This window comes from Ascaphus truei, chromosome 13 (genome assembly GCF_040206685.1).
Source record: "Ascaphus truei isolate aAscTru1 chromosome 13, aAscTru1.hap1, whole genome shotgun sequence".
Lineage (NCBI taxonomy): Eukaryota > Metazoa > Chordata > Amphibia > Anura > Ascaphidae > Ascaphus > Ascaphus truei.
In genome coordinates this window covers 3,187,564-3,212,397 of record NC_134495.1, presented here as the reverse complement: position 1 = coordinate 3,212,397, position 24,834 = coordinate 3,187,564, and the positions used below count along the sequence as shown (strand labels likewise).

Sequence of the window (24,834 nt, the reverse complement as noted above, 5' to 3'; positions counted from 1 at the left end):
CCATATACAGTATATCCAGGAGAAGGCGCCGCGCTGAAAGCCATCGGAATGTCTACGCTGATGAATCCGGTGCGATTGGTTTACACTAATTCTGCAGCTAGGGGGATTTAGTATGTAATCCCATATCTTGGTTATTGGCGTGGGAATGTGTGGTGCTAATTGCTATAGTAAATTAGGTCTGTAATGTATATTCTTAATGAATGAGTGAATTTGCAAAAATGTCACGTTAATTTAATATCCTTTCGTGAACCCTGACCTTAACCCTGACCCTGACCTTAACCCTGACCCTAACACTAATGGATTAAAAAAAAGTACTGTACTGTGTCTGATTTACAATATTCTACATTTTTAAACATTGGGCACAGCACTTGGGACTTTATACAATAAGGGCGATGCAATGCAGGAAAGGAAGTCTTTCCAAAAGAAATCACGTACTCTTCCAGAAAGCGGACCTGCAAGTGTGCGAATAAAGAAAAGTAGTAGCACTGTGGGTTTTGTAAATAAAAAAAAGCAGTGGTACTTCATACCCCTAGGTACCGTGGCACTGCGTTCAGTTTAATGTTATCATAGTGTACAAAGGATCCAAAAACAAAACAAGCAAAAACAACGAGGCAAAACAGGACACATTTATACACACGCGTTGCTGGTTTTACACTTATCTGGCGTCACTTTTCCAGAATTCTGATTTTTTATTTATTTATGGGGAACATCTTTTTATCACGTCGCCAATTCTCATCTCTCGTCTGTGTAGGATATACTCAAAAGTGACCGGGAAAAGAGCGCATTTCTCACCGAGACCAAGCAGGATATTGGTTTTAAACTTGCTTTTCAAAAAGACAGAGTAACTGAATAAGCATTGCCGTAATTCCAGCCTTTACATACCTACTGTCCCTCACTGAAGCACACACAAACACTTGCACACGTACCGTACATACAGAATACATGCATGCACACACACATTTACAATACGACCTGTAAAACGCGCCCTGCATTGCAGGCAGCGCTGGCATGGAAGAGGTTAACCTTTTTGTTGCTGCAAGTCCCAGCTCTACCCCCTCCAGCATCAAAAGGGTTAATCTGCTGTGTGCAACTATGTTCAAAATGCTCCTGGAGTAACATGGTCATTGCTAGGGATAGCCGGTAACCAGCTCGCTGGCCGGACTGGGGCAGGGTTTCAATGCGCAGTATCTGGATGGAACCCATATTGTTATCCAGTCGGGTGCCTTATTGCTCCGGTAGAAATCTCTGGCATCTGATACATCTAAAATGACATTTGTTTTTGGCTTACCCTACCATGACTGTTGGGCGATGGACAATCCCTTCAACTACTCGGCAACTTGAGATATGATGCACGCCAGCCAAGCTCTCAGGACTCAGTCCTTCCATAATTATTGGTGTGGGAAAACAAGGAAAAACAAAACACTCTGCAACATTATCTTTTCGGTTAACCCCTTCACTGTCAGAAGGATCTGCAATGCATTACAGGCCGCTCCAGCAGCACATTGGTTCATATAAATCCTAAAACAAGCAATTAGGTCCAGAAGGAGTAAACAGCGGGAAGTCACAAACTGCACAGTTATACATACTGTGCATGGGGTCATTTCTATAGTCTCCCAGCTGCAAAACCCGGTCAAAGAAACTGCTACACGTGTATCAAAGAAAAGCATTCCCGTTAAAACGAATGGGATTTTGTAGTTTGATAAATTCAGCACCATAATTATCATGGAAAATCTGCTGCTATTTTTGCCCCTGTTTTGCAGCTGGGACACTTTGATACACATCGTAGCCGCCGTAGCAGCAAAATGAACTAATGCCAGTGATATATTTAATCTGTGAAATCACAGTAATTAATGCCTGTATTAAACGGAAAATCAGACAATTATTAGTATATCAGAGTTATCGACCTACAATAACCAAAATTGCTTCATGTAAAAGTTCTGACGTTGGACTAAAGTTGGGCAATATACAGATTTGAGGCCTCATGCTATAAGCAGCGATAAGCCCCTTATTGCCAAAAAAGCCGGCAGTAAGCCCCGATAAGCTGGTGATAAGAGCACAAATCGCTATTTTTTTGCCAGAAAAACCCCGCCAAACTCGCAGCGATAAGCCGCTTATCTCCAGCTTCTCAAACTCGCTCAATTCTAGTAGCCGCGATCAGCGTATCAAGGCTGATCGCCGCTCTAGAATGGAGATTTCCTCTCCAAATCGCCTTGCCACAAAAAGTTGGCAAGAAGGTGGTGAGAAGCGGCCGAGAAGCGGTGAGACGGCACTTAAAATAAAATGCATTTTTCCTGCATCGGATTGATGCCGAGGGTCTCCGGAGCCGATACCCATTAATACCAGCACCAGAGACCCCCGGCATGAATCAGATGCGTGACAAATGCATTTACAGGCAACTTCATTACCTTAGCGGCTAACCGCTAAGGCAATGAAGGGGTTAACCACCAGTGCCATGCTTATTGTGGGTAGTGGGGGTGGGTGAAGGTGGTATTTTGCCCTTGCTGGGTGTTCAGGCTTTGCGGTTTTTTTTGGGGTGGACTTAACCCCTTCATTACCTTAGCGGTTAATACAGCCACGGTAATGATGGGGTTAACCCCTCCCACTACCCACCCGATAGGCCTAAACACCCATCCTTGGGGCTAATACCCTTCACCCATCACCGCTACCCACAATACCAAAAAAATACACACAACAGCCCTACTAGCCACCTCCTAGGCCACCAAAACCATTGCAATATTTAATAAACAACAATATAAAACCCACCCACCCCCTGTGCCCCCACATAAAACCATTATTTATTTTTTGACACACAGGATTAATACCACTATAGGGTGAGTATAGTGGGGCCCGGCTGGGGTGGGTGGTTAGGCCACCCAGGTGGGTAGTGGGGGAAGGTGGGTTAACCCCTTAATTACTACAGTATAGCGGTTATTAACCGCTAAGGTGATTAAGGGGTTAGGGGCCATTAGATTGTATTGTTTTATGTATTGTTGCTGGCATTGGAGGATATGACCCTGCAGTATGCTGATGAGGACGCCATTCATGTTGGCAGGGGTAAGTAGCACGGTTTTAATTTCCTTTATGTTTTCTGGCTAATGTTTGATTTAATAATGGCCAAATAATCTATTATCCATATCTGGATAATAGTTATTTTGCACATTACTGTACTGTATGTGTTTGTGGGGGGTTTGGGGTAGGTGTATTAATTGAAATGTAGGCCATGTTTTTTTTTTTTTTTTTAAATACAGGAATGGTACCGCAGGCCAGCGGGGACCCCCGGGGACCACTGTGGGGCCCCCAGAAACCCGTGGGAACCACCCTAAGGCCCCCAGAAACCCGTGGGGACGACCTGTGGACCCCATTGGGGCCCATGGACACCCGTGAAGACCACCTAGAAGCCCACTGAGCCTAGCGGGGACCACCCAAGAGCCCCCAGACACCCGTGGGAAACACCCGGGGTGACCTATGTGGCCTGCGGACACCCATGGGGACAACCCGGGGACCCCAGCCGGCCTGTGGTATTAATCCTGTGTGAAAAAAATTAATAGTGGCTTTATGTGGGGGCACATGGGGTGGGTTGTGTATTGGTGGTTATTACAACAGCGACGTCAAAACAAATGCATTGCCGCCGTTGCATGCGCTAATAATAAGCGCGGCGCGATGGAGCAACATCTTGGTCGCGATCGCTGGAAGTCATCTCAATTTGATTTTTCCAGCGACCGCAGCCTGACGTCGCCGGCACTTTAACCGCAGCCGCATAGAAAATCTGTGACCGTGAACACGTTGGGAAGAGTTGGTTTAATAACATCCGTTTTCTGACAAGTAGCATTTACATGAGAAGAAAGTAGCTCGTCTTAACCAGCATCTATGCTAGAATCTGCCTAGTAACAGGGATGTACTATTAACTGAATAGAACACCAGGGGATTATAGGGACATTTATTAAAATGTCCTGGCTGCAAAACGGGTGCATGAAAACCACAGGTTCCCTAAGAAAAAATTCACAACTGTTACAAGAGATTTTCTTCTTCCCTAAACCTGGTGCTGTTTTTGTCACCTCTGGTCGCCTCAGTCGGGAACTTTGACAAAAAACCCTCAACACTTCCCAGGTTCAAAACTGGTGCAAAAGAACTGCAAAAAATGTGTCATTGGATCAAATCCCATTAATTCCCGATGTGGTGCTATTTTGTTGCACTAGTTTTACCCCAGTTTAACAACTGGGAGACCTTGCTACATGACGCCACTGGGCGCCATTTAGACAGAGCCAAAGCTCCATTTAATTTGTTTCTGTCACCAACAAAAAGGTATTTATAGGCAGGCTGCATCCCAATTACTTTAATCTGAATGGTTTCATGTGAGGTACAAACTTTGTGCCGTTTACATATCAAGAAAGAACTAAATATCAATAAAATATTTAAGCTAACGGATACAGTACCCAGTCGCGGGCTTGATGATTTTCCATTTGCGGCGCCATATTCAGGATCTCTGGAGTCCAACTGCCATCTCCTGTGACGTCATTGGGAATAGCAGGAGGGTTTTGGCTTGGAGGGTTGTGATTGAAATATAAAATGTTAATTTATCAGTAAATTTATCCGCGGTGCTAATGATTGAACACAACGGTTTCCAAACTTTTTTTAGTTAAGGAACCCCAAGGGAAATTCAGAGGAACCCCAACCTCTCTAATAGCGCGTCTGAGATCAGATGCATTGTAAGGAACCCCAACCCTCTCTAATACCGCGTCGGAGATCAGATGCATTGTAAGGAACCCCAACCCTCTCTAATAGCGTGTCTGAGATCTGATGCATTGTAAGGAACCCCAACCCTCTCTGATAGCGTGTCTGAGATCAGATGCATTGTAAGGAACCCCAACCCTCTCTGATAGCGTGTCTGATATCAGATGCATTGTAAGGAACCCCAACCCTCTCTAATAGCGCGTCTGAGATCAGATGCATTGTAAGGAACCCCAACCCTCTCTAATAGAGCGTCTGAGATCAGATGCATTGTTAATTTTTCTGTATTTGGTACAGTTTTCAAATGACCTGAAAATTGTAGGGAACCCTATAGGGATATCTGGGGAACACAAGGTGTTCTAGGAACCCCTGTTGAAAAACACTGATCTCGCAGCATAAATACTCCTTTGTTTCATAGAATCTTCTTGCCATCTAAGGACAGTTGGAAGATGCTGTCCATGAAATTAAATTGATATATATGAAACGTGAACTTCTAGTACCATACATGACACCCCCAAAGTGGTAGCATGGTGACTCTGCATTCATAACTTCAGTATACTTATAAAAAAGCTTAAAAAACAATGAACAATGCTTATTTTTTTTTTAAGAACAAAAGGAGTTCTTAACATTGTTAGGGTGCAGCCCGCCTTTAAAAAGCCCACCGCATGTAATCGTTTATCGTTTATCGTGTGTACTGAGCAAGTTATATAGCTGAAACACTGGCTCAAAGCACATAAACACAGACAAGTTATTAACATATTGGTAATCTATTGCTCAAATATTCCCACTTTTCCTTGTAACAGAAGTCACCTGGAGGTGTTCTCTCACCCAAGCCGTTTCATTGTTAATGTCGCCCGGATGCAAAACGTGTGTGAAAATCCTATTCCAAGATGACGTTTTTCTGTAATAAATCTTGGGCTGTTTTTTTTTGCAGTCATTAGACTTTGGTGAATAGCTCCATATACTGTATTTATTCAGCAAAGTGTTGGAAGGAAAGCCCCTGTTTATTATGGTGAAACAAAAGGTAATACAACATTAGCTAACGATTTAACTTCTATTCAAGTGAACACAAGGCTGTGCATTGTTACAGTACTGTAGCTGTGGGGTACCCTGCTTCTCAGACTATTTAATTAGGGGGTACCCCTCACAGAACTGTGGAGTAAACTGTCCCAAAGATTTTCAGTTGGAATAATTGTATTCTTTCATACAGCAGCGTGCCCAGAGCTTTACCCTATAAATAGGGGAGCTGTGTTAAAAACAGGGGCCGCAGATCCGATGCAGAGATAGGAGCTTATGGTATAAAATGAAACGAAGGCAATGCCCTATAGATATTGGTACAACACAGAATCATATTTCCATCACGTCTTTACCATTAGTAAATGACACCCTATTTTAGGGGTCTATATACTGTAGGATCAGAGCTGTGGAACGTTCCTCGTTTGTTCCCATCGGGAGCGGGACAAAATGTGTAAATATGTATATTTAGAACATAGGATATTCCAGGGTATCAGGCTCTGTGTATTTGTTACTCCTTCTTAATAAAAAAGCTCTCCCAGGCTCCATATAATTCCTTCTATGCTGGGGGAGGAAAGTCATGTGCCGCTAGTGTTTTTTTAAAACTTGACAACCATAAACCTAACACACACACACACACACACACAAAGAAACACAGTTGACCAACAGTAATTCAAGACAGCTTTCAACCATTGCATGGAGCACTAAAGGACAACTCTCACATTAACCTGATGCAGATCCTGGAAACTGAAGAAGAGGGTTTTAGTATTTCCCAACCAGTTTCTCACCAAGGACGTGCTGACAAATAAATAAATTGGTGTTTTGGAATCTAGAACGTTTGCTTTCCGCGTGTGGAGGACAAACACAACAACTTTTGAGATCAACAGACTTCTTTTCTAGCGTAAATCAAGAGTTTTCCCCCAAACCCCTTCACTGCTAGAGAGGACCACAGGGCCGTGATATCACAGTGTCTGCAGGGGTTTCTAGCTGTTAAGAGGGGCATATTCAAGGTCAGAGGTATGTGCAAAACTGGCCCATACAAGTCAATACAGCGCATATAGTGAGCATCACTCTTGTACTTCGCTAGCTCTGGCCAAAGAGAAACATGTTCCGTTCTCCTTTCATCGCTCAAGTCTCGGAGGAGATCTAATCTTCCCCCCTTTAAACGTTCCCATCCACCTGTGGGCTGATATGAAGAGGGCTGGACGCAGCTTGTTCTCCGTGTGAGGCGTCTCCTGCTCTTCGCTCCCTTTCCTATCTTCCGCCCTCGGATCTTCCACAGTTTCAGGAGAAGAAGATAAGTGTTTGGGGAGAGGGAGAAGGCCGACGTACAGTAGAAGAGGGGATACTGGGATGCCAAGGCACCACACCAGATTTCTCTATCACAGCCTGGAGAGAAAACATAAAACAAAGCAAATTATTCAAATAAACTTCACAAAGAAACTAGAGCATCATTTCTAGTAACCAATGGATACAGATGCAAGGAAAGGTCTATGTGAGGTCCAGGCTCCACCAATGTACACAACAGTGAAAAGGTTATTTGGCATACCACACCTGTGGGAGTGATACCATACCTTTCAAATAGACTTGAGGATCACAGTATAAAGCTACGCCTGTGACGATGGCCACCACTAGAAGAGGAGCATCCTACTGTCTACTCTCGGGTTGTAATTTATCACCAGCAGTGAAAGCGGTAAGACACCTCTAATCCTAATCTATTTCATGGATGCTTGGAAGGGGGGTGCATGTACCACTCTCTGAGGGAACAAATGAAACTGGGCGCAAAAATCAGCTGTGGAGTTAGCAATCATGTTGACAGAAGGCAGGTCTATTCACAGCACAAAGCAGCTGGCTTGTCTCTCCAGATATCATGGCTCTATGCCACAATGTAGATGCAGATGCCACTTTCTCGGTTATAAAGAATAAGGAGACTGTGGGACCTGACTTATTACGTGATGGGACTTGAATGGAGTGTATACTGTACTTTACTACTACTGTAGGTAGCAGGCCTATAGATCTGGGGTCGACAACATTTTAACATCATCTAAATAGAGATGAGCAATGGGACAATCAGCAGAGGTCAAGACGAATGAGGAGAGAACAGTGAACTATTAACTACTATGTTCTTGCTCCCTTATAGGTGAAGACATTGCAAAAACCCTCTCTACCCCTCTACACAGCTCATCTCCTGAGAAAGCCCAGCAAATACCTGTCACATTTTACAAAGCGTAGGAGCAGCTGGTAACTGTTGCCATGGCTATTCTGCCACTGGCACTGTCATTAAGTCCAGGAGTTAAAAAAACATGCTATTTCTTCCATGCCCCCCTCTACGCTTAGTGTTTACTACATGAAAAGGATGGACAGGGGCTGCTTTTAAAGCATGTTATTAAAGCAAACTTTAGAAAGATACATTTTTAAATAATATACCAACTTGTTCCACTGTATGCCATGTAATCAGACTACACCAAGCACACAATAGAATGTGTCACTACGCAGAGTTCTCTGGGTTTGTGTAAGGACTGTACATGAAATAGTCACTTCTTCCCTTCCACGGTTGCTTTACAGACACTCCCGATAATCGACAATCGCAAGACAAAATATCTTGAGTTTGGACATTTCAAGTCAAAGTGTTATAAGGCCGGAGACACAATATTCTGCTGGTGGATGAATTAAGTTGAAATGTGTTCATACTTGCCACGTTGAACCTTTTTAACCAGTTTTAGGTGGTTGAGGGCAGACATACTGTCGGAGAGTGTTTACTTGTAGGTTATTTTTCTTACTCTCTATGCAGATGACCGACAGCTTGCATGAAGTGTCATCAAACGGAAGATTGCTAAACCAGACACTCTTCCTGAATAGAAACCATTCTCATGGAGGGAGTCTATGTACTAAAGCAATTTTAGAGAAAAAGTGATGCAAGGAACATCATTTACAGTACATCAGATTACACTCTGCTCCAAAATGGCCTTAGAACATAGATCCCAAAGATGGCACGTGTAATAGTCATCTATACTAATACTACCACGTTGTCACACATGGTTATGATATTACTGGAATGATGTTTAGTAGATCTAAGTTAGTAGATGCAGTAGACACCAGAGCTCACTTACTCAGCTGACTTCCAGAAGTGCCCAGGATGGGACAGGCGTCTGTTCCGCTTTGGCAATTTCTCCAGCATCTCCACCAGTTTGGTGAAACTCGGTCTCTCTTCTTGCTCAAAAGCCCAGCAGAAAAGCAGAATGTCCTGCATGCACCAGGCAAAGACATCAGTGCATGATATACAAATACATAACCAAACTAAGCTGTGAGCAGGAAGCTGCAGTCTGTACACAGTATGTAACATTTTGCAGAAGCATTAAGTTCCTGCCTTACAGAGAGTAACATCATTTGTTAGCTGCAGAGGCGCAGGGCGATGAAGTTTACTTGTCCCTGTTCCCATGGAGAGGGCCCTGGTATAAAGCTTCAATGGCAATGTTGTTCCCACTAGATCGGTGTGATCATACGAAGGGATTTCCTATGCATGGCACTAAAAAGAGTTCCTATAAGAACAACACTAGTGGAACAATTTGCATATAAACACTATCGTGTAACTACTATTACAGAAATCAGATCAAACCCTCTCATTACCTCACAGGTTGGTAGGTGTTACATAGTTACACAGTTACATACTGTAGTAGATGAGGTTGAAAAAAGACTTCCGTCCATCAAGTTCAACCTATGCTAAATTTAGACAACAGATACTTTATCCTATATCTATACTTACTTATTGATCCAGAGGAAGGCAAACAAAAAACCCCATTAAGGGAAAAAATTAATTCTTTCCTGACTCCAAGAATTGGCAATTGGATTACTCCCTGGATCAACATCCTTCCCATGTATACTTATTTGGTATATCCCTGTATACCTTTCCCATCTAAAAAGATGTCCAACCTTTTTTTGAAAAAAATCTATTGTATCTGCCATCACAGTGTCCATGGGTAATGAATTCCACATTTTAACTGTCCTTACTGTAAAGAACCCTTTCCTTTGTTGCTGGTGAAATTTCCTTTCCTCCAACCTTAAGGGATGGCCCCGAGTCCTTTGTACTGCCCGTGGGATGAATAGTTCTTTTGAAAGCTCCTTGTATTGTCCCTGAATATATTTGTATATAGTTATCATATCCCCTCTTTTCTAATGTAAATAAATCTAATTTAGCTAGCCTCTCCTCATAAGTTAGAATGTACATCCCCTTTATTAATTTGGTGGCTCTTCTCTGCACTCTCTCTAGTTCCATAATGTCTTTTCTTAGGATTGGTGCCCAAAATTGTACTCCAAAAAGTATTAGAATACTTTTACTAGTCTTCTTAAGAGGATGCACTGAAAAGTGTCAGCTGTAGAGATTCTGGCATACACACTTCTGCCAATCTTACAGTAGCTGGGGGCACGATCTAAGGGATATTCTCTCACCGATATCTCCTTCCCCATTCCGATCTGGCTGAGATTTGGCTTCATCCCTGTTCCCACTTGCCATATGATTGCCTCTGCTGGCTGGTTCTTGAATGGCCACTCTCGGGCATGCAGCTCATACCATATGGTTCTGTGGTGTTGAAGGCGCAAAGGAAAACATTACAAAACGTACAACTTGTGAACTTCTCACTGAGGGCTACATTTGAAAGAGACATGAGGGCTCCGTAGTAAGTCAGCGGTGGTATGTCATATGACCTTCCGATGTCGGAAAATACATCACAGCCCATTCAAGTGAAAGGGCCATAAAATGTCTACCAGTGCTGGAAGGTATCTTATGCCACAGCCCCACTTAGTAAACATGAGCCAGTGCACCTTAGGGCTAAGAACTATTTATCACATTTGGGCCTGACGCTATCCTGCCTTTTACGATATCAGTTTCTAATAGTCACAAAACAAAAGTCTTGTGATAGAATAAGGAGCTTTTAGACACGGAGCACGAGTGTTGACATTTTGGGGATAATGTAAAGTTGCTTTCACATTTACAGCAATAAAGAAGATCTCGTCTGAAAAAAACTGAACGAATACATCATTTTAACATGGCGCTATTACAGAAAAATCATCACGGGAAAGTTATAGGGAGCGGGACGAGGCAATTAAACATAGACAGTAAGTGGTAAACAGTCAAAGTGATGCCTTTAGCATCAATAAACAATCAGCATTGTTGGGATTAATATGTTGACAGTTTTATCTAATTTACAGCAGAGACTGCGACTATTCTAATACAAAACAGTGGCAATCGCCAAAAAGACCCAGGTACATGATGGGTACATGCCTTAAACTTGCCTTAAACTAGACCCAGCATTTCTGCATTGATTAATGGCCCATCAGATTAACAGCGGGGTCCCTGGCAGTCCCATTCAAACTGAATGGGACTGCCAGGGACCCCTGCTGTGTTAATCCTATGGGTCATTGGTCAATGCAGAAATGCCTTAAACTTGCCTTAAGCTAGCCAGGTTAAACCCAGGATGTACCCAGCATGTGCCCAGCATGTAACCGGGCTAGTTTAAGGCAAGCCTTAGAATACTCTGTGTCTCGTCTGTACATGTCATTCTGGAGTGTTGGCTCTTTATAATTTTTTCATTGGTAAAGGATTACCACATCCCTTACCCAAGCGCAAATATATCCGAGTTCTTGGAGAATGGAAGCTTATCTTCCTCAGTGTCAGGAGATAACTGGCGAATTATTTCTGGCGCCAAATGGCAGAGCCAACCATTGGGGATCCGCAGCTTGTCCTCCCGCCTGAGGAAACAGAAAGATAATGGGAGCGGATGAATACACTTGAGACCCCAGCTACACAAGAGTAGTGTCTGTGTATCGAGGCAACGGAGAAATGCTGCAACGCTTTGCACCATTTAATGTTCACCATTGTGTAAAACGGAAGAAACTTGTGCAGCAAACTGTTTCACTTTTACTGTGCGAGAAAGTCCACAGCACTGAGAGCACTGGACCTTCCAGCACCACAACCATGTGACACCCCCTCTGACCCCGGGAAGAGAAATGGGAGTTCCCCTCTTCTGGTCAGTTTCCGGTTATAGCGCCCTTAGAGATGTAGACATAATCTGCCCTAGAAACAAACCAACAAGTGATGAAATTCACTGGACATTGTAAGAGACCCCAACATGACGGACCTGTTTCATTCAGTGGCCTTCATAGGGTCACAGTGAAAATTAAATCTGGCGCAGACTGATGGTCCGAGGTTTTCACCCCATCCCATCTATTGGGGTTTTTTTATGCAGAAAAAAAGGAAACACAAAAGGCACATACATGCAGTGTAAAAAAAATAATATATATATATATATATATATATATATATATATATATATATATATATATATATATATATATATATGTGTCGGGTAAATCCTTCTAAACTAATTTTGCACATTGGGAAAAATAAGAGCAAAGCACCTTGATACTCTGACCCCCTCTCTCTGTAAAGCTCAATTTTTCAATCTTGACATCCTTGGGTATGTAAGAAAGATTTCCTCTGTCCGTTTCTGATTGAACAGTACATGAGCCCTTTATTTGCTGAGATTTCCTCATTTGCATCAAGACAAAATCGCTACATATGTTGCATGTGGTAGAACTCATTTCTGCACTTTAATGAGCGGACCCTTAGGATACACAAGGTGAAAAAGCCGCTCTTAGGCCGATATACACTAAGCTCTGTTAAATCAGGGGAAATAATATTACATTGTTACGATGTATTCAAGCTTACTATCCTCGGAGCTGCAGGAAGAAAAGCGAGAGTTAGGGAGGAAGAGGGAGAGTTAGGCCTCGTTCAGGGTGCCAGAGCCAGGAGTTGGAGGGCGGGCGTTCGGGAGGGCGGCAGTCTGCTGGGCGATGTGTGCACATCCCCAGCAGACTTTTTCAGGAGTTGAGGAGGCGGGGAGGGGGCGGGGCTACAGACGGCAGGTTAGGGATCCAAGTTGCAGTCTTGAAATCATTCTCAAGAATGATTTCATTGGCTGCCGAGGTCCCAGTGACGCTGCTGCAGCTTCAAAAAACGAATTTTTTGTTTATTGAAACTGTAGCCAGCGTCAACTCCGGGCTTCGGAGACAGGGCAGCTGCTACCCTGACAACCAGTATTCAATTTGAATACTTTGTGTCCCACGGCAGCTCGCACGGCAGCACGCCCTCCCTCCGAAGCCTGCACCCTGATCGAGGCCTTAGGGAGGAAGCGGGAGCGTTAGGGGGGAAGAGAGAGAGAAAGGGCTTTTATATACAGGATGCGGCCGTGCGACCGCGCGTTCCTATGCGAACGCGCGTGCACATGCCGCATGCTTTTCCTGTATATAGTGCCGGGAGCTGCAGGTAAGTGTATATGTGTGTCTATGTGTGTGTATATGTTGTGTGAGTGAAATTAAGTCTTAAGTAAGATTTTTTTAAATAAAAAAAAAAAGTTTAATAATTTTTTTTTTATTTGTGCAATTATTTACCCCCCCCACACACACACACATCCATACAAACACACATCCACGCTTACATGCATATACACACACACACACATCCATACAAACACACATCCACGCATACATGCATACATACATACACACACACATCCATACAAACACACATCCATGCATACATACACACACACACACACACACACACACACACACACACACACACACACACATCCATACAAACACACATCCACGCATACATACACACACACACACATCCATACAAACACACATCCACGCATACATGCTGTGACAGAGTCACTGACTCAGTAGGCTGTGACAGTGAATGTAGAGATGCTGCAGCCAGATCACTGAGTGTTAATCTCCTCAGACAGAGAAAGCACAGCTGAAGACTGATTAAACAGGGGCTGAACTATCAGTGAAACAAGTGCTTTAAAAAGCAGGAAGTTGCTCACACAAGGTGAGCTTGTTTTTCCACAGGAAGGTGGAGAACTCTCCTGGCTTGGAAGCCGTAGCAGCTGTTGCTGCTCTGGTCCCCCAGTCCTGCGAGGAGTTTTGCTGCTGGGACCAGCTGGGACCCCAACCCAGGATAAAGATAAACATTGCTGCGAGGCTGGACACAGCCTGCACCCCGGAACCGTGTTCCTGTTTGCTGTTGGAGCTGCAACAGATAAGACTTTATTATTACACTTATTGGTTATACTTTGTGTTGCATATGTTTTGGGCAGGACCAGATTAGCTGGCTGTCCTGTTAGTAAGGGCTCAAGAAGTGAGTTAGTTTCCATAAAGGGAACAGGCTTTAATTTTCAAGAAAGTAGTTTCTTAAAGGGACAGTGCACCCGTACTTTATTTTGGTTGTGGCTAATAAACCACTATAGTTGAACGTTTCCCACCGTGTCTAGCGTCTTACTGACCCCGCCGTGAGGCTGTCCTGCCACAATGCATACATACACACACACACACACACATCCATACAAACACACATCCACGCATACATGCATACATACACACATCCATACAAACACACATCCACGCATACATGCATACATACACACACACACACATCCATACAAACACACATCCACGCATACATGCATACATACACACACACACACATCCATACAAACACACATCCACGCATACATGCATACATACACACACACACATCCATACAAACACACATCCACGCATACATACACACACACACTTCCATACAAACACACATCCACGCATACATACATACATACACACACACACACACACACACACACATCCATACAAACACACATCCACGCATACATACACACACACACACATCCATACAAACACACATCCACACATACATACACACACACTTCCATACAAACACACATCCACGCATACATGCATACATACATACACACACACACACATCCATACAAACACACATCCACGCATACACAGATACACACATACACACTAATACATACATTTGAGCGCAGGCAGCAGCGCGAAAAGATGAATTTCTTCATCTTCGCCGCTGTCTGTCGGCTCCCCGCTCCCTGCCGTGCTCACGCGCGGCCATTCTATAGAAAGGCTGACTAACGTCAGCCAACTAAAAATCCGCGCGCACGTCGCTATAAAACGGGCCTTAGAGGGGAAGCAGGAGCGTTAAGGGGGAAGAGGGAGAGTTAGGGGGGAAGATGGAGAGTGAGGGGGGGAGAGGGAGAGTTAGGGGGGAAGAGGGGGGGAGAGGGAGAGTTAGGGGGGAAGAGGGAGAGTTAGGGGGGAAGAGGGGGGGAGAGGGAGAGTTAGGGGGGAAGAGGGAGAGTTAGGGGGGAAGAGGGAGAGTTAGGGGGGAAGAGGGAGAGTTAGAAGGGAAGAGGGAGAGTTAGAAGGGAAGAGGGAGAGTTAGGGGGAAGAGGGAGCGTTAGGGGGGAAGCGGGAGAGTTAGGGGGGAAGAGGAAGAGTTAGGGGGGAAGAGGAAGAGTTAGGGGGGAAGAGGGAGAGTTAGGGGGGAAGAGGGAGAGTTAGAAGGGAAGAGGGAGAGTTAGAAGGGAAGAGGGAGAGTTAGAAGGGAAGAGGGAGAGTTAGGGGGAAGAGGGAGCGTTAGGGGGGAAGCGGGAGAGTTAGGGGGGAAGAGGAAGAGTTAGGGGGGAAGAGGGGGGAAGAGGAAGAGTTAGGGGGGAAGAGGGAGAGTTAGGGGGGAAGAGGGAGAGTTAGGGGGGAAGCGGAAGCGTTAGGGGGGAAGCGGGAGCGTTAGGGGGGAAGCGGGAGAGTTAGGGGGGAAGCGGAAGCGTTAGGGGGGGAAGCGGGAGCGTTAGGGGGGAAGCGGGAGAGTTAGGGGGGAAGCGGAAGCGTTAGGGGGGAAGCGGGAGCGTTAGGGGGGAAGAGGGAGCGTTAGGGGGGAAGCGGGAGCGTTAGGGGGGAAGCGGGAGCGTTAGGGGGGAAGAGGGAGCGTTAGGGGGGAAGCGGGAGCGTTAGGGGGGAAGCAAGTACCGAGTGACCAATATCTTGTACAGGTGTAGCAAGACTTACTTGTCTTGCCGAGGCAAGTCTCGCAACAGCGACGATCGAAGCCTGGACGGATTAATGCTGTGTGGGGGTCTGATCCGAAAGCAGAGACCCCCTGCAGCGCGGTGGCGGCAGACACTGTCCCCGGCGCCGTGACTGTTTGCTTTTTCGCTTGCTGCGCACGGGACAGTAAGTCTTACTATATATCTACCTCCCCAAAGACTCCTTTATACAACATGTGGAGAGAGACATATGAACACAAAGTAACAAAGGAGGGAGAGGGAGTCGGGGCTCATCTGGCCACAGCTGCCCTGTTCTTACATGCCCGGTAGCCACTTGCATCATATGTAAGACTCTTTATTCCTGTGTAAAATGTACTGAAAGTGTAAAAATGTGTTTTGTGCAACAATAAAGCATAGCCCAGGTCTCTGTACAAGAGGGGTTGAGAAACCCTTTGTGCAGGCCACCTGTCTGGGGGTGCAGGGAACAAAGGAGTGACCAGGGGGGGAGTAAAACGGACCGGGGGGCCACCTGTCTGGGGGTGCAGGGAACAAAGGAGTGACCAGGGGGGGGGGAGTAGAATGGACCGGGGGGCCACCTGTCTGGGGGTGCAGGGAACAAAGGAGTGGCCGGGGGGGGGAGTAGAATGGACCGGGGGGCCACCTGTCTGGGGGTGCAGGGAACAAAGGAGTGGCCGGGGGGGGGGGGGAGTAGAATGGACCGGGGGCCACCTGTCTGGGGGTGCAGGGAACAAAGGAGTGGCCAGGGGGGGACTAGAACGGACCGGGGGGCCACCTGTCCGGGGGTGCAGGGAACAAAGGAGTGACCAGGGGGGGAGTAGAACGGACCGGGGGGCCACCTGCCCGAGGAGCTGAACATTTGGCTGCTTCCCCAGCCAGAGCGGCGCCAGCCAAGCGGGGAATATCCTGTTGGCCGGAGGAAGCCATTGCCGAGCCCCCGCAGGTAAGCGCTGCTCCCATTGGCCCGGTTGTATTTACCGCCAATGCCCTTTAACTTTCTCAGATCCGCCCCCAGCCCTAATTGGCCAATGCAGGCGAGCCCTCGCATCCTTATTGGTTCCTTAGCAGTATTCGCATTGTGATTGGTCGCCAGCCCTTCTACCATGATTCCCAATGGTAGTGGGGGAATCTATGAAAGGGGATCCCGATGAGTGTTCCTGAGCTCATTCTGATCCTGCCGTGGGGGTGCACTAAGCGGTGTGCTCCGACGCTGTGCCGGAGACACCTGAAAACGAGGCTGGGAGTCTAACCAAGCGGGAGATTTCAAAGTGCTTTTTGCTGCGGGACGGTATGTTGCCGGAGAAGTGGAGAGCAGGACTCCACCCTTCTTTGCTTACGGTGACAAGAAATGAACACATCGGAGATACCGGAGGAAGGTGCTCGCAGGTATCTCTCTGCCGGTGTGATGCTGAACCTTCGCGAAGTGAAGGCGTTAGAATGGTGAAGGATGAGAATAATGTACGGTGCAATAAATAATAAAGATCTATTCTTCACACGTATATGACATAATGCTTAAACACCTCAAGTGCTAGAAGGCCATCAAGGCTTTGCAATGCCGGGCCCGTCTATGCTCCAGGGTTAAGAAAAACATACAAATAACCAAAGGTGAAGAGAAACCCAGAGTGAACCGGTATAGAAGGTCAGAGAGACAGGAGATGACCCCCTCTTATCTCTTTGAAAACATGCTATGCATGCCCATGCGTCTGGCCATACAGAGCAAAACAGCAGCTCTGCAGCCTTACAATATCCATCTGCTGCAGGGAAATGCTTTTAACCTGGACACGGTGATATGGTCAGAGTTGGGCTCCTAGTTCCTATCGAAGTGATACAGGGGGACATTAATCCGGGTGTCATTATGCAGGAGGTGGAATACAGAGTGATCACTGTTCCAAGAGGAGAGAAAAGCCGGGGAATAGCACACACATGGAAAATACCAACACCGGTGCAAAAACCACAATGGATTTTCTCCTTGGTGCAGTTTCTATGCACAAGCAGTATTGCAGCCAGGAGACAATTAGTAGCCCCCATAGTGGACTGAAGATGGCCCTTCACAAGGAGTTTCAGAGACAGAACCTGTTAGAAATCCATTTATATATTAAAATGTACGAACGGGAACTTATATCAAGACAATTGCATGAGAATTTGTTGAAGGACTTAGAATTCCTATATAGCCAAAATGGAGCTGAATTCTAGCGAGGCTTTCTGCATTTCAGATGTTGGGGGTTGGCTTAGTTTAGGATTTCAAGGCCTAGCAGGAAATCTGAGCCTGAAGTAGTTTGGAGAGGTTCTGTGTCTCAGGAAACCCACGAGGAGAAAGGTGCGGAGTTAGTGATCAATAACTACAGCACAAGTTGCTCTCAGCAAGTCTCTCTCTTTCCTGGATCACTCCTCAAGCACACACACTGCATGTATCATCTAACTGCAGCATGTGAGTGACAAAGGTTTCTGGAAGCACATATTATTATCATTGATTGAACTTTCATCTGTAAATAACACTGTAAGAATAAACAACAATCTTCTGAAGTATTGGAATCTTTCTGAACAAGAAATAATAAGTGGAATATTATTATTTAACAGAACCCATGCCAGAATGTCGAAAGGGTATTTTGTTTATGTATTCAGTGACGTGGGGGTATTTTGTATATGTATTCGGTGACATGGGGGTATTTTTTATATGTATTCGGTGGCGTGGGGGTATTTTATATATGTATTCGGGAGGCGTGGGGGTTGCATCTTTTACCATTGTGTCCAGTATTTTTGGATAAGCCACCTGGCACCCCTAGGTGTGCATAATAAAACACAAGGAGTAAATTGTAATATTCTCACTTTTGAAGCCCCAGTTCTATGTACGACTGTAAGAGTATTTGTCATGGAACAAGAATCACATTCCTGCCCGACCCCCCTTCTGCTTGTCAGCTCCTTAAGTTCAGCTGCAGGCATTGGCTCCACATACACACACTGTGCCTGTGTAACATGCAACAATGTTGCATTTTTTGCCTCTGAGCACATAATCAGTGATCTGCTACTGCAGCTTCTCCAGTCCTCCCAGTTAATGGACTTTCCCATGTTCTCCCCTGTCTTTTGCTGACAGTTAGTGCAGTCCCACTCAACCTTTAGTGTGACCCCTGCCCCTCACTTTCTTTTCCACCCTAGATTACAGTGAGTACAGACCTGTCTGCATCCACCCCTGGTAAGGCCTTTCTCTCTTACCATAGTCTAACCCCATAGAAGCATCCCACATAGAGAAGCACTCTCTACCTACATTACACCTACGAGTTCCTGTGTTTTCTAATCCAGCAATAAAATTAAGAAAGACATTAAGGACTTGTCATGCTTTGGAAGAGGGAGGACATGAGTTGAGCTTACTGGAACTAATCATACATCATTCGTGACCCTGGTTCCAGGAAAGTAAGAGAGAGACCGTGTATTAGAGGTCTACGCAGAAGCTATCACTCACAGCCTTCATGCTACAAAAGTGCAGCTCTACACAGCTATACAGCAAACTGCTACAGCTTTCTGCAAAAACAAGCAGCAGTTTAAACAGAACAGTAAAACAAAGACCTGTGTTAGGGAATCACACAGGAGCTACTACTCAAAGACTTTATGCTAAACAGAATAGTCTCTGCACCCCAGGACAAGCAGCAGCTTCACTCTGCCAGACAGGGCAGCAAGCTTTATACAGCAAACTGCACACAGCCTGCAACCTTACAGAGAAGCAAGCAGCTTACACTGCACGAGCAACCCTGCACACAAGGCAGCAGCTTTGCAAACAGACTGTACACACAAACCTAATTGCCTTTTTCTCTGTCTGAGTCCACCCGCTGCTCAGCCCCACAGTGAGGAGCCTACGGACACCTGTAAGCACAGCTACCCCAACGCTGCACGCTGCAGGACACCGCTCGGCACCATCTGAGACAGACGCCCTACGCTGACAAGGTAAAGACCGCACGCCACACGCACTGGCAAAAGGCCTACACACACCTACAGCATGGCAGAACTCAGAGCCTCACCAGACATCACGCAGGAAAGCGATCTCTCAGATACAGAGACCGCTGCGCATCTGCAACAGGCGCAGGCAGGCGCAAGGCCCAAACGGACAGTCACACTGACACAAAAGGGCCGCGAAAAATATGAGAGCGACATTGAAGCGCACCGCGCTAAATTAGAGTTGGCCTGGGAAACAACCGCATTGGAGTTACGCAATGTCGTTAGTATTGGCGATAATGCACAACAGCTCGCGCAGGCAATTATTCAAATAAAGTCTGATCACTCGTGCTACCAAGGGCTGTCAGAAACATACATCACCTACTTGACCAGAACCAACACCGGCGAAAGCCTGCAAGAAAGAGACTTACAAAATAACATTGATCTTGCACGTGACAGCCGCGTGCGGGCCGCCATCACAGACGCTCAAAGCGTGAGAAAAGAGCTCCTCCTGGAGACTGCATCGCAGCGCTCAAGCATATCCAGGCACTCATCTAGATCAGCAAGATCAGCGCAGTCTAACGCGTCCAGTGCAAGCACAAACGCTACCAAGGCACGAGCCGCCGCAGAGGCCGCACGTGCCAGGGCTGAATATAGTCGCAGAGAGGCAGCCGTAAGGACAGAAAGAGCGCGCATAGAAGAGGAGGAGCAGAATGCCGCTGCCAACGCCGCTGCCACTGCCGCCGCTGCAAATGCCGCTGCCAATGCCGCCGCTGCGCGCAGAAAGGCCGAATTGGACGCGGATCTAGAGGCACTAAATCAAGAGAAGGAAGCCGCCGCCGCTATAGCCCAAGCCGAAGTCCTAGAAGCAGCCGCGCAACAGGACGGCGGGGAGCAACCGTACAGACGGATTGCCTCAGAGGATCCGGCCCGACGCACTGAAGACTACGTAAGGAGCCTCTTCAGTGTAAACACCAGCGCACCATCTCAACACGGATGGAGCGACTCCACAGATACCGAAGACCTGCTAGGCCCACGAGGAGAAGACGCTGCTCCGTCAATGGTACATGCTGCCTGGGATAGCCACAGCCACAAGAGTGATCCACACGCCAGCGCGCACACGGATGCACCACAACAGGCTCGCAATCCAGGTACACCCACGCGGGAGAAAACAGCCCCTCACACTGGCCAGCAGCCATCACGCATCCACGCCAAGGAAGAGGCGACCGCACAGACCGTCCCAGCAACTACCTCAGAACGGGGCAAACGCGCCGACGTCTCAGGTCTGACAGACATAGCCAAGTACATGATCCGGCGCGACTTGGTGCACGCAGGACTCATCAGCTTCGACGACCGCCCTGAGAACTACCGGACGTGGAAGTTCACGTTCAAAGACGCGATCGACAGCTTGGACTTCTCAGCAAGGGAAGAGCTCAACCTGTTAGTTAAGTTCTTGGGGAACGTATCCAGGGAGCAAGCGCAGAGACTTCGGACGGCAAACGCACATCAACCCCAAGTAGGTCTGGACCTAGTGTGGGAAAGGCTAGAAGAGACCTATGGCAGCCCTGAAGCAGTCGAGGATTCACTCTTCAAAAGAATCGAGAGCTTCCCCAAGATCACGAGTAAAGACTACTCGAAGTTACGAGATCTGGGAGACCTGCTGCAAGAACTGGAGTCCGCAAGGAAAGACCATTCCTTAATAGGTCTCAACGCCCTAGATTCAGCTCGTGGAGTGAGACCCATCCTGGAGAAGCTACCCTTCAACCTCCAAGAAAGGTGGCTTTCACAAGGTTCCAAATACAAAAGGGAGAAGCAGGTTGTCTTCCCCCCATTCTCATTCTTCGTGAGCTTCATCCGCGAAGCGGCAAGGACGAGGAACGATCCCAGTTTCATCTTAGGTGCGCAAACCACATACAGTGCAAGCAGCCCGAAGAACGAGAGACCAGCGACGAGATATGGTAACCCCCAAACACCCATCTCGGCCCGCAGGACGGACGTGCCTCCCACGACCCAAACTACTCCCGATCAGTCGGTCGCCGGAGACAAGGAACCAAGGGACCCAAACAGGGAATGTCCCATACACAAGAAGCCACACCCACTCAACAAGTGCTTTGGGTTCAGGATGAAGTCCCTAGAGGAACGCAAGAGGTTACTTGGAGAATTCGGAGTTTGCTTCAAGTGCTGCGGTTCCACAACCCATCTAGCCAGGGACTGTAAGGAAGAGATCAAATGCACAGTGTGCGAGAGTGACAAGCACGTGACAGCGTTACACCCAGAGGCGATGACACTCCACCAACTCAAGAACCCATCCTCCATAGCGGAGCATGGCGGGGAGAAAGAAGAAGGAGAGTCAACATCCGTCACATCTCAGCGCACTGAAGTTTGCGGAAAAGAAGGTAACAAAATGTCCTGCTCCAAAATATGCCTTGTCGCAGTGCACCCCCAGGGACAACCTGAGAAGGCTATTCGGATGTACGCAATCCTCGACGACCAGAGCAACCGATCACTGGTCAGGTCAGAGTTCTTCGACATGTTTAACATACAAGATGGTGCTTCTCCTTACACTCTCAGAACGTGCGCAGGGCAAATGGAGACCACAGGGAGAAGAGTGAATGGCTACACCATATGCTCAATAGACGGCAAAGTAAACATGCCCCTTCCCACACTCATCGAGTGCAACCACATGGCCACAAACAGGGACGAGATACCCACACCAGACGTGGCACTCCATTACCCCCACCTCAAAGGAATAGCCAACCACATCCGGCCGGTGGAACAAGACGCCAAGATCCTGCTGCTGCTCGGTAGGGACATCATGAGGGTACATAAAGTCCGTAAACAGCACAATGGACCCCACAACGCGCCATACGCCCAAAGACTCGACCTAGGATGGGTGATAGTGGGCAACTCGTGCACTAACAAAGAGCACGGGCAAGACTACGTCGATGCCCGCAGAACGGAGGTGACAGAATGTGGACACACATTTCTCTCTGAACCATGTCTTGGCCATCTCCAAGCGACCGAAGGACCAAGTGAAGAGAAAAGACAAGGTCATACCCCTGAGACCAGCAAAGACACCCTCACACCGATGGGATGCGACAATGGCTTAGGATGCTCAGCAGTCCAGACAGCCAAGGATGATGAGTCGATTCCACCGAAGGAAGAGAGTAACCTCCCAAAGGTGACCGACAAAGGGATCGTCCTAAAAACAACAAACAATCAGACAATGCTCCCGCGAGCAAGGGCACAATTAAGACGTACAGTTGTTCCTCCCCACAGAGTACCAAGCAACAGAGCAACCAATTGCCACAGCTGGCATAGCCGCAAAAGATTGCGCCCCACAGGCGAAGCCACAGTGTCGAAAGGACTGTTCGTTCAAACACGTAAGAGGGGACAATTGCAGAGACATTTCCCAAAAGGATTTACAAGGACAAAAGAGACTGTTCTTCGTCATGTCCAGGGAGAAAACAACCTCCCGATGGCAGTCAACAAAGAAACACAAAAGCGTTTCACCAAACTACGCGGAGATGTTCTCGTGCAAGAGAAATGTACCGATGAACTACGGTGCACAGCGTTCCAGACAAAAAGGAACGATGACAAACAAACACTATCAATGGAAGATAGAGGATTCCCGAAGTTAACAGTCAAGGAGCTCTCTAAAGACGGACTAAGCAGTCGGGTGACTCCGCTACCATTCCGTTCACCAAGGAGGCGCTTCCCAAACAATGGAGAACATGCCATCTCTAGGTTCACCTCGCACCTCTGCGGCCTACAAAGGGAACCAGAGACCAACAACAACTTTGTGGTCTTCATCCAGAAGATATTCTTTACCGGCCACGCAAAGCCAGCACCTCTAATGGAGGAAGGCGAAGAATGTCGGTACCTCCAATCACCTGGGGCCTACCACCCTCAGGTACCCGATCAAATCCGGGTAATGTTCAACCCCAGCGCTCAGCTTCAGGGAGTCTCCCTGAACGACGCCCCCTTTATTGGATTACATTCGACAACCAGTTTTCCAGGGACAGTAATCCGCTCCCACAAGGAGCCAAAAGCCCTCTCCTTCTGCCAAACGCCAGGTGATAGAGCAACAGGCTGTCACGGCTGGTATACCTACAAGGGGATACACTCTGTGGGTGAAACTACAGAGACAAAAGGACTGTTCTCTCACAAGACTAAAAGGAAACAGTGCCAGAGACTTTTATACAAAGACATTGTGGTGCAACCAGCAAACCTGGAGCTGTGCATCCACTCTGCATCCTTTGCCAAAGAACCTTGGCCAAGGGACCTTGATACCAGTGATACCGGCCGGTGTCACATCGCTATGTGGACATGGACTCTTGCATTGTTTGAGAATGTGATGTTATCTTTGTTACGCATTGCACATATGTTCCACATATTCCAGTTATATAGTGGTATCTCCAGATACCAGACGGGGAGTGTCATGGAACAAGAATCACATTCCTGCCCGACCCCCCTTCTGCTTGTCAGCTCCTTAAGTTCAGCTGCAGGCATTGGCTCCACATACACACACTGTGCCTGTGTAACATGCAACAATGTTGCATTTTTTGCCTCTGAGCACATAATCAGTGAACTGCTACTGCAGCTTCTCCAGTCCTCCCAGTTAATGGACTTTCCCATGTTCTCCCCTGTCTTTTGCTGACAGTTAGTGCAGTCCCACTCAACCTTTAGTGTGACCCCTGCCCCTCACTTTCTTTTCCACCCTAGATTACAGTGAGTACAGACCTGTCTGCATCCACCCCTGGTAAGGCCTTTCTCTCTTACCATAGTCTAACCCCATAGAAGCATCCCACATAGAGAAGCACTCTCTACCTACATTACACCTACGAGTTCCTGTGTTTTCTAATCCAGCAATAAAATTAAGAAAGACATTAAGGACTTGTCATGCTTTGGAAGAGGGAGGACATGAGTTGAGCTTACTGGAACTAATCATACATCATTCGTGACCCTGGTTCCAGGAAAGTATTAAATAATACACAAAGCACAACGCGTATATTGACTGAAGTGTCAAGTAAATGTCTGTTGAAGATCAACAATGACTATGGACACCCACATTTATATATGTAGCCACATACACATACGCAAACACATATACAAATGAATGGGAGGAAAGACTGTAATAAGATCCATTACTGATCATGCAATGTTCTGCATTGTAAATGCAAAGAAGCCTTCAATACTTGGCTATTCCTAACAGCAGTGT

The 24,834-nt window shown here is 46.8% G+C and overlaps 1 protein-coding gene across 3 annotated transcripts in view; it reads right to left on the bottom strand.

Annotated features, from left to right (window-relative positions):
- Nucleotides 1-500: 500 nt before the first annotated feature.
- Nucleotides 501-24,834, bottom strand: part of KSR2 (kinase suppressor of ras 2) — a 329,003-nt gene continuing 304,669 nt past the window's right edge. The window contains exons 16-19 of one of the 3 annotated variants that reach the window (XM_075568098.1): nt 11,356-11,487; nt 10,189-10,318; nt 8,853-8,986; nt 501-7,131 (exon numbers count right to left, since the gene is read on the bottom strand). In XM_075568098.1, the coding sequence (XP_075424213.1) occupies nt 7,125-7,131; nt 8,853-8,986; nt 10,189-10,318; nt 11,356-11,487 (403 nt within the window). In that variant the 3' untranslated portion in view covers nt 501-7,124. Of the gene's footprint in view, nt 7,132-8,848; nt 8,987-10,188; nt 10,319-11,355; nt 11,488-24,834 lie in introns of those variants that run through there. The other 2 variants (XM_075568096.1, XM_075568097.1) reach the window with 2 other exon arrangements.